This window comes from Thermobia domestica, chromosome 7 (assembly GCF_964235325.1).
Source record: "Thermobia domestica chromosome 7, izTheDome1.hap1.1, whole genome shotgun sequence".
NCBI classification, from domain to species: domain Eukaryota; kingdom Metazoa; phylum Arthropoda; class Insecta; order Zygentoma; family Lepismatidae; genus Thermobia; species Thermobia domestica.
This window is the reverse complement of record NC_137460.1, coordinates 200,899,266-200,920,609: the sequence shown is the minus strand read 5'-3', so window position 1 is coordinate 200,920,609 and position 21,344 is coordinate 200,899,266. Positions and strand designations below refer to the sequence as shown.

Here is a 21,344-nt window from a genome sequence, read left to right as displayed (position 1 = left end):
AGCCAACAAACTCACAAATGTGAAAACGTCTTAAGTGCTAGTCACAATAAGTATTGTTGCGTTTTACAATAATAATTTCGTAATTCGATTTAACCTTTCGTAGTAGTGTGATAGTCGAAATAGTCCTAATTATTTATTTTAATCTCATCATTACATACGTACATGTATATTGCCCAAATGCTTTTCTCTTTTAAAAACGACTCTCCAATAAATGATGAAAAATGTTCGATAACGTCACGAAAGATTATCCGGCTGTAAAAGAAATCGTAAAGCTTCATAATTACATAGCATGTGTGTGCTGTTTCTCAGTCTTGTCGTATCATACAATGAAGTTCATCTTTCATTAGCAATACCATTTCTTGTTGGCATGCAACTCATCGAATAATAATGATAACTAATGATTCATTCAATGGAATATATATCTGTTAATATATAAAAATTCAAATAACTAAAAAATTCAAAAGCACATGAAATCAAACAAACTGTTTCAAAGCACTCCTCTGACCTCTTCTTCGGTGCACGTACAGAATGGACAAGCAGAGTTTCCCAGACCATATATTTTATGTAACATAAAGTTTTTATTCAGACATGCCAAGGAACAGGTAAGTAGTGCCCCGAAACAGTTCGCTAATTTTATGTTTGCATGCTTTCAGGTTTGAGAATTTTTGTTTACTGTTAATAATTGCTTGATTATCTCATATGGGTTCTTTGATTATTACATTCTGTAATTATGACTGTTCACAAGTGGAACCAAGCTTCGGACTGTAAAAAAAAAATCTTATTTAGAACAGCCACATAACTTTCAATGAAAACATCTAAGACAAGAACAACAATATATTTGTTTTCCTTATCTAGTTCTTGAACGCATTAACACAATGTAACGTTTGTAGCCTTGAGCTTTATGAATACTAATGTAAAAATATTTAATAGTTTCTTCAGTCTATCCTTATTCAAAACATTTGAACGGCCCAAGTAATTAAAGCAGAGTTCTGGAGTAGCAACTCTGAAAATGACTGATTTAAAGTACAAATATTAGGATGGCTCGAGCAATCACAGCAATTACGAGATTCTGCATTAGACATATAAAATGCGACTATGATTTACAACAATTATAACGAACATTATTTTTGTGTGTTGTTCAGAATAAGAACAATAGTGTCCTTTGCCCTCTGCTGACTGGTAGCGAGGTCTTAACTTTGTTGCCAAACGTGTTAACATAAAATAAAGCACAATTAACCCTCTGAGCCGGGAGTTGAATACCCATCAGCTGCTGCGAGAGGTGGTGATTTTAAATCACCAAAACTGCCATTTTCACATATCACAAAACTGAACATAACTTAAAAACCATTTGCTCAATTATAATGGAATTTTCATGACTTGTAAACGAAACTTCACATTACATAAAATGTATAAATAATCAGATATATACTATAATAACAATAATAATAATAATAAGGATAAAACTTACATGTTGTGCTTACAAAGTACTTCTGTCTTGTATCCTTGTTAGTTTAAAAGTCCAACTTTGTGTGATACAGTTTAAAACACGTTTCGAAACACAGTCCTACTTTACAATCTGGACACCAATAAATACTTTCCTTTCTTTTCCCATGCTTTGTACACACAACGCATCGTCTTTGAGGCTTAGATTTTTTCGCTGTAGGAGGGATCTTTCCAATGAAATGCCTTGCCAAAAGACGTTGTGGAGGAGGATTTATGAATGGCCTATCACAACAAAACAACAAAAAGGCATCAAGAGCATTATTGATCGCTTTCTGGGACCACACAATCCACAAAACCAAGTTTATTTACCTTAAAAGAATCGTCAACTTCTTTCCAGTTCCAGATTACATTCGATGACGCAACAGATGAGGATGTAATGCCATCTAATTCGCTTTCACTATCACTGACACTATCTACTTCCTGTTCTGCATAGTCTACTTCATTTTCACTTGTAGTTAGAAAGAATAAATTAAACCTTCACTGTCACTTTCCTCTAAAAACGTATGAATTTCGTCCGCTTCGATGTCCTTTACCCGCTCATGTAACGCTATTTCTAAGCAATCTCACACAATTTCATGTAATAAAAAGGAAAATCAAGAGATGGTAGCACATTGCAGTCTACTCTTGAAACATACTTTTTTGTTCGTGTAGGTAAACAACAGATGGCAGAATATGCATAATTTCGTCACTACTACATGGAAAGTATACGTGTGCGTTACAGCGCCTCTAGAAGCACTATGAGGATCCGTACACGTGTACGTCAAACCGGCTCGAAGAGTTAAAACTGCTTTATTTAAATGTGAGTTCTATAAATACCCTGTGTGTTCTTAATAAAGTACACAGAGCCAAGTGGAGTGATTCTCTTAATTAACTCTACTTCTAGTTAGCTTCAGATTTGTTTCACGAACACATCTGAATTTTGAATACGACTGTAGTAGTTCACTAATAACTATCTATTATATGTTTATTTTCAAATTCTGCGCTATATCAGGTTCATTTAAGTCTATAAGGATCTTTTATCTTTCTCTGTTGCCTTTTATTTTTAACAAAATGCTAATCAGTGTAGTAAAGCATTTATATCTTTCGAACTCTTACACATATATCTTCGGTACATAAATGCTTCATTTTGGAGTTATAAGCTGCCGAAAACATGAAAAGATTAACTTTAAAGATCCATAGCTCCAAAACTATGAGACCTATTGTAGTCGGGTCAAGATCTCACTTAAGAACGAATACATGTCCTATCCAAAAATCCATGTTTCAGAATCGTAAGGTTCTCACGCAACAATTTTTATAGAGGGAGTTTGGCTACGGAGATATTAATTTGAAATACTCACCAACAATAAAAATTGTTGCAGAAGTATATTCAAGAAGCTTAATGCAGTTCGTCTCTGCTCTTCTTTGTCTTCTATTTTTACTTCTCTCCTTTTGTAGTGTCTAAAGATCTAAGTCACAATATGCTCAACTGATGCCAGATCTAATCAGTAACTTTAAATTAAAAATATTTTAAATGCACAACATGCATAGTACAAGTTTGTAAGTGTGTGAAGCACTCCAATTTTGTGTTAGTAAACTGTTAATAAAATTTGTATATTTTAAAATCGAAAGTTAAGCTTATATCTGTCCATATTATAATTATCCATGTTTTATTAAAAGTGCCTTATCTGTGTTCAAAGAGGAGACTTGTACGCATCATATAAAATTTATTATGCATTTCTTTAAATTGAAGTTTAGGCTTATGCAATATTTGTTGTAGATTTTGATTTTACTGTAGGCAATTTTCACTTAAATTATCTGTTAGAAAAGGTCAAATATTACATTTTCAAGATTTCTTGAATCTCTTACATGTTCTTTCATCTTAGTTTGGTATTACCTTTTTGTACCCACATACACATTACAAAAAAAAAAAAAAAAAAAAAAAAAAAAAAAAAAAAAAAAAATACAAAAATTATTACACAGATAATGAATATCCACAGTATACTCTTGAAAAATGTCTTAACTTCCAAGATATTTTTGGAAATTGTGGCAGACCAATCTATGTCTCTTTCTCAGAATTTACGGGACTTGTTGATTTTGTGGTCAACGTAACCATTTGTAATACATATACAGGATTTGTCGAAAAAGCATAAGGACTGCATATTTGTAGCCAAGAGGAAAGGATGTCTTTATAGATAAGGATGTTAATGGGGAATGAGAAAGTTTGATGGGGACGTCATCATCAAGGGTGTTGTCAGAAACCAATGAGTAGACCGATTTGCAGATGAGGAAAACGTATTCAAAATTGGTGCCAAAGGTTTCGTCCGGCCAACAGAAGGAAATCCATGTTGCGATTTGTCATGAACTGTTGAAAAGTGTGGAGCTTGAGCATGATTTTTGGACAATGTGACAACTGGTAATGTGTTACTAGCGAAACAAACCTCGCAACGCTGCCTGAATCTCAGTACAATTCAGATCTGGTCTTGCCCGACTTCTCTTCCATTGCAAGAAGTGGAACCTAAAAGGATATCACTATAAGCCGGTGGAAAGAGTGCAAGAAGCTTCGACACAATATTTGAAGGAGATTCCGGCTGCAAGCTTCCAGGAGGAGTACCAAGCATGGCAGAAGCGCTGGCAACGGTGTGCTCACGCAAAAGGATCCTATTTTGAAGAATTTCAATACCATAAATATATCTGGAATATTTTTATTCGGGAATGTAATCCTGATACTTTTTGGACAGACTCTGTATATATTATTTATTTCTAATTTCAGGCCATCTTAATGATGTTAGTCTATAGACTAATTAAAAATGTCACAATATTAGTTAAATCAAAGTAAGTGTAACAGAGTGTATTAGTGCTTTTGATGAATCTACTTACAATGTAATCAAGAATTCATCAAACTTCTAAGTCGTATTAAACTGATTAAAAAAACCTAATCCACTCTAAATATTTCGTTTTGGGTGTGCATTATTCATTTCTTTATATGCGTGTGAAGTTCGACGTCTACAAATCTACAAAATTACTTTTAATTTTAATTTTTCTCAGTTCATAACTTGCTTTCAGATTGATTCAATACAATGTCTGTTAGTACTAGGAACAAAGTATTTCCCTTTGTTTTATACCGGTTTTTCAAAAACTAAATAGTCTATGTCCAGACACATTTAATGTAACTTTGTAATTTCATGGTATTTCTAATTTTGACATTTTGTTGGATGCGAGTCACGGCTATGTGCACAACATAGCTAATGAAATTGGCACGGAATTGTACACGTAAGTAAGTTGCTACTTTTACGCTATTTGTGTTTACCTGAGAATTAATTTCAGTCCGAGTTACTTTACTAATTTTTATTATACGCATCTGAAATTTTATGTATTAGAAGAGCAGTGGTAGCCAAAATACTGGCAATTTGTACCATGGATGGCATTTTCCTGAACATGATCGAATGTATTGATATGTTATTTGTGTGCGCTTTTTAAGACCGCATATATATATATATATATATATATATATATATATATATATATATATATATATATATATATATATAGTTAGATTTATGTCACGTGATCCAGTGCATGTTGCTCGACAATTTTTTTTTTTTTTTTTAAATCTGAGATTCAGTTACCTTACCCTGTCGGTCAAAACACACATTATTTTAATTTTAGTGACTTTAGGTTTCGAGTGGCAGCCATATTTGTTTTCGAAGATGCGCATTTGGTGGTGTTGTAAGGGGTCAACGAATCTGAAGTATCTCAGCCTCTACTTGTTCTATCGATGTGAACAGAAACCAAAATGGTTAGCAAATTATAAGCTACAAGACTATATATATTAGCCAGTATCGTCAATGAAGTATAGCAGGGTGAAAAGTAGGTTTGAAAAAAGTAAATCATTGACGTTAAATATTCCGAGTTGAGCAGATGGTTTTTGCAAGAAGGTAAATGATCAGGAAGGTGAGTTTTTCTGGATAAAGAGGTTTGATACAGAAATGCTCGTTAACCAAGTTTCAATCCTTAGACGCCCCCTTTATCAGGCCTTTATATATATATATATATATAGAGAGAGAGAGAGAGAAATTATTAAAAATTCAGAGAAGTGAAAAAGTGCGTACTTCACAGGTATATATCTCTGGTGGGGGACCTGATAAAAATATAAAATTTCTCCCCATATGTAACAAGTCTGTATGATATTATTATATACCAAAAATCAGGAGTTTCAGATTTGACTAAAGTACCTTTATTATTAACATAAAGTTCTGCCTAGGCTTATTTGTAGGTATAAGTACGGATAACCGAGAGTTTACTATATAGACATAAATCAATAGGCAGTGGACGAATAACTCACAGAGGGGTTAAGTAAAACAGAAAAACAAGTTTTATCCTGTTAAGCAGCAGACAGAACAAATGTACATGAACACACAATCAGCAAGCTGCGTGTTCCAACATGCAGAATCGTGTTCAGACATGCAACAGATGAAAATTCGCCACTGGTGCCTCAACCAGATAAGTACAGCACAAGAAGACGGTTGTGTTCATGCAAATCTATGTATTATTACTGCAGCTCGTTAGTGACAAAATGGAATGTGATATAGGTAAATTAATTGGTGAAGAATTTCATAGGTGTATGGCCAGTATCAAGATGCATGACGGAACTTAGTGATTTCAGTGAAGAAAACAGGAATCTTCTTATAATGCAAATAAGCAGCGGCATCAACGCAACTACAATGAAGAAATTTTCTCGAAAGTATCATCACCTGTTTGATAATTCATGTTGCGGCCTGCTAAAAATCCATTTAAAAAAAGCTTTAACTAGAGGACTTTCAGAAATGTCGAATGCACAGTTACGAAAAGAAAAGAATTATGCAGTAGAGCTGATTCCTGGAAAATCATTCTGTGCTACATGCAACACAAAAATCTTTGTTCTATAAAGGAAACGCAAAAACAAAGGCAATTATGATGAACCAGGAAATGAACTTGATTTTGTTTCTCTATCAGACAATATTAAAGTTTTGAATACAACGTGTATTCAATATTAAAGTTTTGAATACAATGTAATCTGTTTCGAAAATAAGAGAGTTGAGTGCTGAACTGAGACCAAGAGGAATCAGCAAAAAGTGACAACTGACTTCAGGCTTGCAAAGAAAGCTTGAAGTTGCCTCTGACAGTTCAGTTGCTGATAAATCACGGACAAAAAATATGCATACAGTGACGTTGGCCGAAGAATATGAAGTTTTGATCAAAAAATTGAAACATAAATGCATTGTTGCTGCGAAAGAAGAACAAGTGAAAATAATAAAATTACTACCCCAATCGTGGCTAAGACAAATGGTAAGTACTGAATGTAATGTTTCTGATTGTTTCGTTAAATTGGCTAAGGGTCTAGGATAATTCTTACTTTTCATCTAGATTAATTTCCGGATTTGTAGGGAGGTCTTATCCGAAATATTTTAAATTTGCTTCAATAAACGCACGAAGGTTAGAGCGGAGAACAGCACTACAAAAATGTATTTGAATATATTTCTTTGTTAGATACTTTTTCCTTACTTATTGCTCGTTTCTCAAAAACCAATTAATTTTCACAAAATTCGCTTTTAAGTGGACAAAAAGGTCATCGTAATTACAATAAAACAATGTTATAAATAATTCTGCCTACCTTGCTGCTGCGTCTTCCGACGGAGTCGCTTTGCTCGACTGGGGTTGGGAGGAAGCTGGAAAGGACGATTCCTTGTCAAGTTCACTCTCACTAATTAGAGCTCCAAAATCAAGTGGGTCATCATCCACTTCTGACATAAAGCGATCAGTGTCCAGTTCTTCTTTCACATTAACAACTTCAGTGTTTTCTATCTGCAGTGACGATTCTTCTGTTTGATAGTCACTTGGAGTACCCGTGCTGCTTGGACCAGCCTATCAGAAGAAATATTCATATCAGCTCAAGAGGCTGCCCAAAATCACAGAAATTAGTATGTTTCATTATTCAGATCCAACAAAAAATACTTCCGAGTACAAACAATAGTTAAGAAGATATGTTAATTATTTCAGTTATTCAGTTACTGGTCTACTCAACATTCATAAAGTCTTCTACTGATGAAATTTATCGCGGGTAAAATATAAGAGCTAGGAATATACGGTTTGCAGCAATATTCAATATAATGATGCAAGTTTTTAATCCTGTATAGTGCTTTCATATGTGAACTGGGTATATAGCACTGCAGTCAGGATTATTCAAAATGGCATCTCTACAAGAGAAAACCCAGTTGTCCTGTAGTTTCATAACATCAATCATCAGCAGTTACAACGCAGCAATATTTCACATTGAGGTTAGAATGCGGAGAATTTATTTATCTGAGACAGCTCTACCATACTAGATTAAGCTGTACGTAAGTATGGGTATCAGATTACCAAATCGATGAATTGGAAGCGCTTTATTCACTGTGGCCAACCAGATTCATTGATACAATCCCATTTTGACAGAAGGACAAATATATCAGACACATGATGATGATATTACCTTAAAAACACAGATCAGGAATGATCACTGAAGACATGTTGAAAAATACGTGAAGACAGGCTCAAGTATCCACTTTAAATCTTCCAGACAACTAACGAAACTCATGTGAAAACATATTAAACAACATAAGTAACTCTATATGAACTATTGCAATGTAATGCTTTATTACTATTTCGAAGAAAAATAATTATTTTTATCTAAATTTTCTTTTACGTCAATTTTATACTAGCGGAAAGAAAAAAATATTATCTAAATTTTTAAAATCAGTTCGAAGATTTTTTTTCGAAAAGTAGTATCTGCAGCATAATGTTTAAAGAATAATACCTATAATGAAATCCCAACTTAACATTTACTCTGAGAATTGCAAATTTGATCCTCAGATTTAAGAATACATTTACTCTGAGAATTGCAAATTTGATCCTCAGATTTAAGAAAACTCACCATTATATAAAATTATATACTGGATTCCCGGTTCTACTCAGTTACCGCCAAGTGGGCTTTATGGTGGACAAACATCCTGTGCGTTTTTTTCCCCTTCATTCCACCATTATCATCCATCTCATTATACCATCTCTGTTAGCTTCGATGCATACGTATGGGATATTGAAGTAAAATAACGTTACATTAAAAAGGAACAAGAAAAAAATCAAGATTAAAAAAAGACCACTTCAAAATAAAAATTGTATGTTCAAATGATTTATTCATCTCAAAAACTGAACTAAACTGCAACTGTCAAAGCTTTAAAACTGTTGTAACAAAATTCCTTTTGGTGTGATATATGGTTGTAGATGCCTGACGCTCTTCATTTTGTCTCTAGGAATACGTTTGTGTTTCATTGTGCAATACCTATTTTATATACCTAATTGTATGATATACAAAGAACTTAGTAACTGAGATCCTGTTTGAAGGGTGTTATTTTTTTTAAGCCCATGAAGAATTTTTTTGACACTAGATTTGTTAAAAATGGATGTACAGACATGTCTGAACGTATAAGGTCTACCGGAAAGTTCTGTCTGTCTTTGCAACACAATTCTACTTTCTTCCACACATTAATAATTTCTGCATTAATATCATACGTCATGTATTTTTATCGTATGAATACTGAATTATTTTAAAATTGACACTAGATTTTGTTCACACATTTCTAACAGGGTCTGTGATCCCAAACAATTTCTCGGTAAAGTATCAATTCCAGCTGCGGAAAAATCCAACGAATACAACTAAATCTTTGCGTGATAAATTTGCAAATGGAACAGTATCTGACCGTACATGCAGAAGATAGTTCGAGAAACTCAAGAAGGTAAACCTAGCACGTGAAAATAAACCACGATCTGGACGATCTTCCGTGGTTGGTGATGATGCTGTTTATATTTTTTTAATACGAGATGCATTTTTCACTACATTAGAAATTGCACAGAACCTTAGTTTTGGTCAACAAACGGTTTCTGACATATCTGGCAGTCGAAATTTGTGTAAAAGTACTCCAAATGGAATCCACATGAAGTATGAAAGAAGAATCGAAAGGACAGTGTGAATCAGTTCCTCTCTCCTTGCTGGACATGAATCATTTCAAAGCCGTCTAATAACTGGAGATGAACAAGGGTTCCTTTCGAAAATGGAATTATCCAAAAAGCTTTATGCCAACCAGCACAAGCCGGTTCCTCTACAACAAGACAAGGGATATAACTCCAAGATTATTGTCAATATGGTGGGATATGAGAGGATCAACTCATTAAAGTCACTGAAAGCAAACGACAGGGTTTGCCTAAGTGGGCCTAGTCCGAAAAAAAAAAAACACCGGGTTTTTTTCAGGTAGGACCTACCTGAAAAAACCCACCTGGGTTTTTGAGCTTGTCGTTAGTATATTATCGGTACAACTAAGGTGATCACATTGGAAGTGATTTTTATCAGATTCTGGACTTTCCTTGGGCGAATTAGGTGCTTTCACGTTAAGGTGTACAACATTCAACGTAAGACCCTTATAAAGTTCTGAATGCAGTGAATGGATAAAGAAGCCGTACCTTAGATTGAGATAATTATAGAACAAATTAATGTATGGATTGTGCTTACAGCCTATTTGAAGTAAAATATGCAATTTTATATTTTAGAAAATACTTTCCGTGAATAGTGTGCTCGTCCACTCGGCGACGCCGAAGGACGTTATCTCTCATACGTCTAATGGGTTTAGGGCCATAGGTGCTGGTACTACTAGCAGGGCTCATAGCGAGTCACTTTTTTTTTTTTTTTTTTAACTAAAAGTTACTTTTTTCAAGTTGGTCACTAAAAGTTACTTTTTTTTTTTAAATTTGTTACTAAAAGTTACTTTTTTGGGAGATAAAGTGATGTTTTCGTGTGATTTGTTTTCCATTGGCAGTTTTATAAGAAAAATATAAAAATAAACGGAAATTTGTTACTCATTACTCTTCTGAAAGCTTCAGTACTTGCTGCCACATATGAAACAGTCAGCTTTATTCTCACTTCAGCTTTTATTTTTTCTAAAGCACAGTGGTTGCTTAAGCTCTCAAGGTGGGGTTGAGAACCCTTCTGTGTCTATTCTTTCTTCTATCATAATAGTCATTTAGTTTTCTCTCGTAAAAGTTAACGCTCCGCTCAACGTTGTGTGTGTTTGTGTGGTTCATCATGATCGTCTTGTGTTATGCTTCTTTTATGTTCTTCTTAAGAGTAGGTGATGAATTTGAATATTTCATGGCTTTGAGAACTCTCAATTTCTAACTTAAATATAATGTCTGGGATGAAGAAATTCGGAAATAGGCCAGAACTGGTTCTACTTACTCAGAAGTTTCTTACATCTGCTAAGTCTGCTTACCGTAACTACAAAGCATACTTAAAAAACCTAAGAAAGGAGAAAGCTCAAAAAGGAGTAAAGAAGAAAAGATGAAAGAAAACAACAAACAAAGAGAGAGATAGTAGAGAAACTGACAAAGGAAAAAAGGGGTATGATTAGATTTTGGTCACTTTTGGTCACTTTTTCGTGTGCTTTTGGTCAGTTTTCAACTATTTACAAGAGATCACACCACAATGAACCCTGTACTAGTAAATATGTAGTGTATTAATAAAACTATTAGTATTATTTTTTATTACTTTTGATGGTAACACAAGTATTCTTCAGTAAAGTTTGGTTTTCCAACAACAGTTTAGTTCAGTTATTTGTTGCTACTTTTCAAATAAGCACTCTGCAAAATCAACAGCAGCAATAGCCTAAAAACTCTTGTCAAGTTTAAGAAGCTTACCCTCGGAGTTTCGAAGAGTACGTAACGTTTACTATTTCAAGAGCTGGATTCAAACTTCCGTATTAGTGAAAGTTTTGATGTACAGTAAAGAAAGCTTGCATTTTCGAAATAATAATAATAATAATAATAATAATAATAATAATAATAATAATAATAATAATAATAATAATAAACATTCGTCACGAAACAAGTAATTTGGAAATCCCGCAATTGAACGCACAAAGCATCGGAACTGAATACTTCAACAATAAAACTATTTGAAAAAAATGAAATGAAATCTTGCAGTTTTACGTCCCACGATTTTGCCGGTTAGGCTAAAGGAGACGGTGATTATGAGAAATGAATGAAATGGTGGAATGAAGAAAGTGGGAGGAAACGGGAGAAACCCCGAGAAAACTCACGAGCATGATGTTTGTCCTACCACAGCGCGAGCTGGGATCGAACCAGGAACCCCAAGCACCGGAGATGAACGCTCTACCACTGAACCACTGCGCCCCTAATAAAACTATTTTACGTTGTATGATATTTAGTTTCATTTAAGAATTATTAAAACATTTACTTTATGAAATATGAATTATACAGGGTGTTTCAAAACAATACCGACAACGTTTGGGAGATGATTCCTGACACCACGATAAGAAAAAAGGTATAAACCAACCTGGGTGCACAAATGCTTCCTTTCGGAGTTATAGGCTGCCGAAAATATGAACTTTAAAGGTCTATAGCGCCAAAACTATGGGACCTACCAATGTCGGGTCAAGACTTTACTTAGGAACTAAGATGTGCACTATCCAAAAATACATGTTTCAGAATCCTGCGGTACTCACGAGTTGTTTTGCTACGGGCTTATAATTTGAAGCACTCACCAACTACCTCTACAAAAATTGTTGCGGAAGTACCATGGAGCTATGGACCTTTAAAGTTCATTTTTTTTTTTTTTTTTTTAATGTTTTCGGCAGCTTATAACTCCGAAAGGAAGCATTTTTGCACCTAGGTTGATCTATACTTTTTGTCTTATCTTTGTGTCAGGAATCATCTCCCAAACGCTGTCGGTGTTGTTTTGAAACACCCTGCATATTTGTTAATTGTTTTAAATTAATTTTCTTGGAGCACGGTTTTGCAACAAGTGTTCGGGAAATTCCTGCAATTGAACGCACAAAGTCTCGGAAGTGAACTTCAACAATAAAATCATTTATTTTACGCTAGAAAATATTTAATTTTATTTAAGACATTCTGAAACATTTATTTTATAAAACATGAGTTATAGTGTGAGTTGTTCTAAATTAAATACATTTGTTTTAAATTAATATATTTGGTGTTCATATTTGGCGAATGTCACTGAGGATATTGGGATGACTCGATTTACATTTGTTCGTTCGTCTGCCTTGTACCACACATACAACAGGATACCACTTTTCGTCTTTTAAGTTTAAATGTACAGGGTACAAGCACGAGACACACTAAACTTCTTGTAAATTTGGCGGCAAACCAACGTAAAATTTCAAAATGGCGGCCATTTGTTTCAATTTTCCACGCCGCAATTTTCGTTTTTCTAAGTTGAAATTTTCAGAGTAGAAGCACAAGACACTCTAAATTAGCTGTATATATTTTGGCGGCGATCCAACGTAAAATTTCAAAGTAACGGCCATTTTTCAAACAGCAGTGAATAGAAAATTCTTGCAAGTTGTGACAATGATAATCTTGAAACATAAATCACATTTTAACACTTTTACCTCAAAGGTATTGAAAAATTTCGAAAAAAACCAATTAAACCCAAATATACCCATATGGGCATTTCAAAAAAAAAAAAAAAAAAAAAAAAAAAAAACTTTTTCAAACCCTGGCAAAACGAGACAATCAATTCTGTCAAATACTGTTTTCGGCTGGGAGTCTAGAAAGCAAATTAACAAAAGTCAGCTGTAGTGAACAGATAATGTCCATCTGTTGCGTAATATGAAATGAAATGAAATCTTTGAGTTTTACGTCCCACAGCTAAGACGGTTAGGCTAAAGAAGACTGTGATTATGAGAAATGAATGAAATGGTGGAATGAAGAAATGGGAGGAAACGGGAGAACCCCGAGAAAACCAACGAGCACGGTGTTTGTCCACCACGGAGTCCACACGGCGCGAGCTGGGATTGAACCAGGGATCCCAAGCACCTGAGATGAATGCTCTACCACTGAGCCACCGCCTCCCCCCCTTGTTGCGTAATAATGCAAGACTTCATGATTCCTTAAAGACTCAGTTTGCATTGGTGGAGGTCTGTTGGGAACTTTTAAGTCACCCACCATGTTCACCTGATGTTACTCCCACAGATAACCACTTCCTTTTCGTCTCTTCAAAATTTCTTAAATGGAAAAATAAGTCAGAAATACAATGATGTGACAAAGTTTCTAGACTCTAAAGATAAGACATTCTACAAAAGAATGATTAAAGCACTGCTATCCATATGGGAAAAGATTGTGAATGCCCGAGAAAATTCCTTGAATGTATTTCTTTAACCCTTTTAAATTATGGCCTTTTGAAGATAAATTATACTTTCAGTCAATCAACTACAGCATCATCCCTATTTTTTCTAGGATCATGGTTTGTACCTCATTCTCTTCAGAACAGCCTTTCAAACGATACCACTTACATTTTCCTATTGTGTCCTTGAGGCGGAAAATTTTGAGAGAAATTGGGATTTTTCTCTGAAATTTTTTTAAAAATAAATTTTGAACCCTCTGGACCCCTCTCCTTATGTGCTAACGCACAGATCTCAAAATCAACTGAAAAATACTAAGGGATGTACTAATGCGTGTACAAAATTTCAAGCTTCTATCTTGAATAGTAAGAGCGGGAAAAATATTTATTAATGAGCTAAGAACATCCCCACAATGCTCGAGATGACCCCAAATGACCTGGATGTTATATAAAAATTTCCTGAGACATCCCTATTTACCCTAGGGTCTCTTCAGAATAGAACAGTTTTTCAAACGGTACTACTCATATGAAACTATCATGTCACCAAGGAGGAAAATTTTGAGGGAAAAGGGAATTTTTGATTAAAAATTCCTTTTTTTAAGTTTGGGCCTCTCTGACCCCCTGTGTTAACGCACAGATCTCAAAATCATCTGAAAGGGGTGTGCTGAATATGTGTACAAAATTTCAGGCTTCTATCTTGAAAAGTAAGGTAAAAATATTTACCAATGTGCTAACAATATCCCCACGTACAGAACTGGATCTCAGGCAAAAATTTCCTGAGACCCCTATTTATCCTAGATTATGGTTCTACCTCACTCTCTTGAGAATAGTACAGCCTTTCAAACGATACCATTCACATGTCTCCATCATGTATATGAGGCGGGAAAATTGCGAAAAAGGGATTGTTTTGCTAAAAAACATCCTTGTCTTTTTTATCTTTTTGACCCTCTCCCCCCTGTGTTAACGCAGAGATCTAAAATAAATCTAAAATTAATACAAATAGGCCTACCAAACAATTCGTTTGTTTCAAGTTATGACGTCATCACACCTTATGCGTCGACGCAAAAAGGCGTGAAAGCATACGTAACGTGTTCTACAGGCTTGGCAAAACAAAAAAGACCCGAAGTAAAAAGTTTTATTAGTACTTTTTTAATTGAATAATGAAGATAATAATTTAAAACGGTTAAAACACACACAAAAAAATCTTTAACTTGAAAGATAATTTGGCGTAACTGAAACTATAAAATGTACTTGAAGTTTTTCAATGGTATGGATATATTTACATTTAAAGAGAACATTTTTTTTCTTCTTCTGAAAAGTACCTAAATAACACAATGTATTTTACACTTTCAAAACAGTTTTACATTCAAGTAATATCCAAGTTATAATATTTTTTGTACGTTTTAAAGACCTTACAGAGCATACACACATCCAAGAAATGTCAATAAAATATGTAAGAAATTATATGTAAAACAATATTTACTGGCGGGAGAAGAAACCAGTTTTTTTTTTTTTTTTCTGCAAATGTTGCAGATATATATGTCTTCAGGGAACATGGAGGTGACTGTGAAAAATTTAGATATGTAATTTTAAATGAGAAATATGAACAAAAACTGGAGCGTACACTCAGGATTTTCCATTATATTTTTAAAATTATACTTGCAATTTAGTAAATCTGTAAACTATATGACCAAAGTTAGCATCATAAGAGCATTTTTTAGATTCATCTACTTCTATAGAAACTATACAGTTATTAGAAACTATTAAATAAAATGTACCTGTTCCTCAGAGGGCTTTGGTGCCTCATGGTCCGCATCCGAAAAGCTTTCTTCCTCTTGTCGACTTTTCTTTGTCCCGTCGACTTCTGAATCAGACTTTTCACGACTTCTTTTTCCAGGATGTTGTTCTAGAATTAATACCAATTTATGTGAATACACAATACCAATTTATGTGAATATACAAAATAATCTACAGATCTACAACAGCACAATTTTAAAACAGCACGACGCTATTTACATTATTTATTTTAAAAGACATAATTATTTTAATATGAAGATTAATAGTTATTTCTAGCACTATTTTTTTTCAAATCGTGGATAAACATTTTAAGCAATAATAAAAGTGAATAAAGTGAACCGAACGTGTGTACCTTGCACATTCAGTAAGTTTTTCTTTTCTTAACATAGTAAGAATGTTTCTTTTTTTTTTTTTTTTTTTTTTTTTTAATTTAACGTCTCACGTTTATGAAAGAGGATAAGGGAAAAGGTGATGGATGATAATGACGGAATGGCGAAACTAAGAAGAAACGCGAGAATCCCGATAAAACCCATATACACGGTGTTTGTCCACCACAATACCCAATTGGCGAGACCTGGGATCGAACCAGGGACCCCACGAGCTATGCCACTGAAGACTGTGGCTCCTAGGAACATTCTGAATTTATAATAATAATAATAATAATAATAATAATAATAACTTTGAGTTCTACGTCCCATTATTACACCCTGTGGGTAAAAGGAGAGTCATGATTATTCATGATTGATGAAACTGAAATGTTTGTAAATGAGTTTTACGTCCCACAATTTTATCCTGTAAGCTAAAGAAGACGGATGAATAATGAAACTGAAACGTTTGTGAAAAAAGAAAGAAAAAACACATTTACGAATTCCTCCTCACTACGAATTCACATAGGCTGGGATGGAACCATGGACCTCTCGCACAAAAGGTGAGCGTCCTATCACTGAGTCATACTGCCCTCTCGTAAATAAAATTTACTTGAAATATACTTATTATTTTATAATTATTGATTGGTTGGATTGGAATTTAGCGTCCCTTTGGGCATCGAAGCTATGAGAGACATGGATGTACAGCTTAACATACAATCCGAATCTTCCGTGCCGAAGACCCGTACAATAATCATATTTTATAATTATTATTTGTTAAATTTATTACTTTTCAATGACTACTGTATTACTATAATAGTTTCTTATTGACAGAAGATCAGGATTCAGAGAACCTACGAAAATTCTGCTTTAGAAAAATGTAACGATTTTTACTGTAAAAATAATACACATAGCTCATATATTTTCTCAACAGATTTTTAATACGATGGTTCAACTCTCACCTGTTATGCGAAGGTTCTTTGATTCGATATCAGGCTATGTGAATTTGTGATACACAATATCTATCAGTAGATTTTCCCGGAGCTCTCCCGTTTCGTCTCAAGTCTCATTTCATGAATTATTCTCATTTCATGAAAGTGAATTTGATGAATTCATGAAAAATGGCATTTGGGATAAATTTACTCTGTACCTTATTTCTTTCGATCTTTAAACATTAGGTTTATTAGCAGCATCAGTAGGAAAAAGCTCAAAATCTTCAGAAACTTTTAGTCAAGATTTTGAAAACTAGTACTGTTTTAAAAGAAGAAAACAAAGAAGTTAAATAAGAAAGAGCAAACTTATAAGTGCTCAGAGAAGGCTGCAGAGCTTTAATTTCGCTACGTAAAAGAAGTCATCAATAAAATCAAATAGGGGAGGCCAGAGTAACAAGAGACATGGGCAAAAGATACTCTAAATATCAAATCAAAATTATTAAATAAAATAAGTAATGGCAACGTCAGTACCTTTAGTTTCCTACCCCACCTGCACTTATGAGCTAATATGAGTTTTTATATTGTTATCACGCTATGAAAAAATACCTTCACTTTGAACTTACCATAGAAGTTCGTAACTGTTTTAAAATAAAATTTTATTGTGAAAAATGAGTTACAAATGTGGAAATGACTGCTATGTAACTTTGTGACTAAGATTATGAAGATTGATGTGAAATTTTTAAAAATGCTGAAACATTGCATTTCAGGTCAATTGAGGTCTTTTAGAAATTTTGAAGGGGTAATAAGAGACAGCTGTCTCTTATTACCCCAGATCAACTTTATGTTTATTTAGCGCATGTGACGAGTATAACCTGCTAGTTTTTGTATATAGAAAGTAAATAGGAAAATTCCTACTCTGGCAATTCAGTCAGAGTCTGTGCATAGATAGTGACAGTGGAGAATATGCTTTGGATCAACTAATTTCATCATCAACTAATGAAAGTTTGCCAGGAGAAATTGATCCAACCAGAGCAGAATCTTGCTTAGAAATGTATTACGCCGTGTACTACAATCTTGACTGGTATATTGGGAGGATTATTGCTTTCCCACATGAAGAACCGTGCAAGGTTAAATTTTTGAAAAAAGAACTAAGTGGTTTCAATTGGCCTATCTATAATGACATTCAAACAGTGACATCCAAATTTGTGTTTTATGGACCTATCAAACTGGGTGGAAATGGAAATGGGCCATTCCAGATTTACAGAAGATAGCACCAAAAAAATTCGTTGTGTTTATAGCAAAGTCAAAAAAGAACTTTTGAAACCAAAACAGAAAGATTAAATATGACTTCTCTTCTTTTGGTAGGCCTGTGTTTTTAGGACTATTCTTAGTATTTGTTAAACTCATGCCTATATGCCTATATGGATACATTTTTCCTATGTTTGTTTAAGTGGTCCAGCCTAAGATAATTAATAAGGCCTACCTGCTATAATTATGTAACACTAAAGTTTAAATTACATTTATGAGGTTTTTAAATGTTAACTTGGATTTTATATAGGCTACCATGACATTTCCAAACTTTGTACATTTTTCAAATGATCGTTCAACTGTACATCGTAAAAGGTTTAATATTCATCTTGCATATTTTTCGAAAATGTAGTTTTTACATAGGCTACATTTTACATAAAATTTGGATAACAATAGGTTTACAACATTTTTCAATGTTCTCTTCGTGTATGATTACAATTTAGTAGCTTTTTCAATCCATTTAAGTTAGCTAAAACCATTTTTTAAATGCGGTGATTTTTCTTCATTGAAAATTTAGGCACTTTTAAAGTTCATTTTCGACATTCTCCAGAAAATTTCTTGTCAGCATTCTTTTTTATTTGGTAGTGTGAGTTTTATCCATGATGTATCTAGATTCCTTAAAACGCAACTATACTTTGTTTCAATGGTTTTTGTTATTCAATACTCAGGCAAATAAATTTTCCGAACAAACTATTGAATTTCATTTTTCAAAAATCTTGACATTTCGGGAACATATGAACATATTTCAGATCTGAAAAAAGTAAATTGTTCAGAATTGTCTGAAGATTTTCCCTTAAACCACTACTCATTTTCTATTCTATATGTACGAGTACTGAGAGCCCTGTCTCTTATCACCCCTTAGGGGTAATAAGAGATACTGACTTTAACAAAATTTTTCGTGATTTTTTTTTTTTTTTTTTGTCAAAAAGGAACTGGAAAAATGTGTTAATACATCAGCATGTTTCATTTTTTAGTACAATCACATATATTTTTTTCTAGTTCCTCAAGAAATCAATGCAAATGCAATAATATTTTTTGTCTCTTATTATCCCGGCTTCCCCTAAAAGAAGTGACAAAAGGATCTGATTAATTACTATTTGGTCTGGCATTTGAACACTTAATACATGAATGTCTTAATTGATTAGTTTTTGCCACTACTATTATTATTAGCGTTATTACTGGAGAATGGAAAGTAGGACTGGAAGAAAAACATAATGAAGAACAACGACGAGAGAGAAAAGTTACAGCTGAATCAGTCCATGCTCTCAGCTCCAGGACAGAATAAAATTTCTATGCATTTCTGAGGCGAGAAGAGGAATTCGGATGGATCTATACGAACACGAAAAGTTCGGCGAAAGTATTATGTTTTAGGTGGTCTGTGTATTCGAGTAAATAAAAAGTAAAGGTATTGCAAAAGTAACGATGATAGCTACGCCAAAAATCTTAAGATATGTAAAACTTTTAGTTCTGAAAATCGACCATTATTAACCTTCTAACACAGTATCATCTTAGCAAGTAACGTGCCTCGTTTCTCCTAATCGTACTTCATTATTGCCTTTCCTAAATCGCTTACCGCAAATCATCCAACTCATATTCTAGTTACAAGAACTGCTCTCTTGAACGTCTACTCTCACCCTAATTCAATCCAAGAAACCTAGATGAAATTTTAGTATACTCTTTAGAACAAAAATGGAAATGATCTGTACATCTTATCACTATTCTCTTAGTCGTCCCGCCTAAATCTGTAAGATTAAATAAACCAGAACTTGCATTTGGGCATAACATTCATATACATTAACTAATTAATTACTTAACTATTACCCCCCCCCCCACACACACACACACATGAAACCCCTACAGTCTAAACGAGACAATAGGAAATGAATTATCACTGTGAAATATGACTGCTTAAATTATGATAACGAACATCTTCTCTTTAGGCGGAACTTGACCAAGAGGCTGACACATTTTGTGTTTCTTAGCTAAAAGTTTATAAATATTCGACAATATCAGCTGGCTTTTGAGTATTAATCACCACAATGTAGATATATAAATTATTTGATATCGTTGTAAAAAGGTCAATGTAATCATCAAAAAAGAGAATGAGGCAACAAGTAATTTTCTCTAACTCCAGATTAAATACATTTATTAAGTGTATAAATGCCAGTCTAACGAGAAATCCATTGCATGTCTTATTTTTTATTTTTAAAAATGCAAAAGTATAAAATTATCTTGACTTTTATAATCTTATAAATTAGATTATAATAAGACAGGCTCTTCCTTCTCTGTAGCAATCTTGAAATATTTACATGAAACACACTAATGTACGATTAAATACAATAATCTAAGATATTTGTATTTACAATCAAATGAAACTTACTCTCTGATGATTTCGAGATGAGGGACTGTAAAACTTTCTCGCGTATTTGTTCACTGTCAGACGTACATTCTTCTTCACTTCCCAAATCTAAGCTGTCATTAGGTGCACTGCTTTGTACGTTAGAAACACTTGCTTGGTCCTGTTCAACATTATCCTTCGTTTTCACAGAAGAATCAGCTTTGGAACGACGCCGAGTACTTTTTAACTTATTTGAACTCGCTACTTCTGAATGATCCTCTTCGACTACGTCCTTACCCTCTTCAATCTTGTATGCATCCCCTGTTAAGCCTCTCACTTTCAACTGCGTAGCTGTTTTCATTAATGAAGGAAATTCATTCTCGGATACAGTCACTTCGCCCAGGTACATGTAATTAAGAAGTGCTTCTAGTTCACTATACGGCACATCTTTCAAAATTATTATAGGATATCCGTTTCCATAGTTAGAAAGTAGTTCCTGGAAATCAAAATCAAAAGAATGCATTGACCGTACATCTTATTCCAAAAAGAATGATAGCATTGATTATGACTATTGAGAGCTAAAAACTTTGTAAGTCCAACTTCGAGTATCTTCGGAAACACTAAACCAAAAGTGCCAGGTTCGAGTACCAAGCCAACCTTTGCAACTGGGAAAAATTGTGCAGATGTATTTTTCTTAAGTGCAATAAGAAACCTTGAAATATTATTAAGTGTAGAAAAAAGTAACATTCATTGTGTTATAACTACATAATGATATAGTACAGGGTTTGTATGATAAGTAATGAGACCAGGTCTGGAAACATTGTTTTATTGATCTGATCTGTACAGGGACTTAAAAGCTTTCGAAGTACTCTCCTCTTGCGTCGATGCACTTCTGCAATCGA

General features: G+C 33.8%; 1 protein-coding gene across 1 annotated transcript in view; it reads right to left on the bottom strand.

Moving 5' to 3' along the window:
- The window catches only part of LOC145690649 (E3 SUMO-protein ligase KIAA1586-like), a 133,770-nt gene that overhangs the window by 94,592 nt on the left and 17,834 nt on the right, over positions 1-21,344 (bottom strand). Inside the window, exons 3-5 of the mRNA XM_081765752.1 lie at positions 20,485-20,938; positions 15,481-15,608; positions 7,133-7,383 (exon numbers count right to left, since the gene is read on the bottom strand). Of these exons, the coding sequence (XP_081621878.1) occupies positions 7,133-7,383; positions 15,481-15,608; positions 20,485-20,938 (833 nt within the window). The remainder of the gene's footprint in view (positions 1-7,132; positions 7,384-15,480; positions 15,609-20,484; positions 20,939-21,344) is intronic.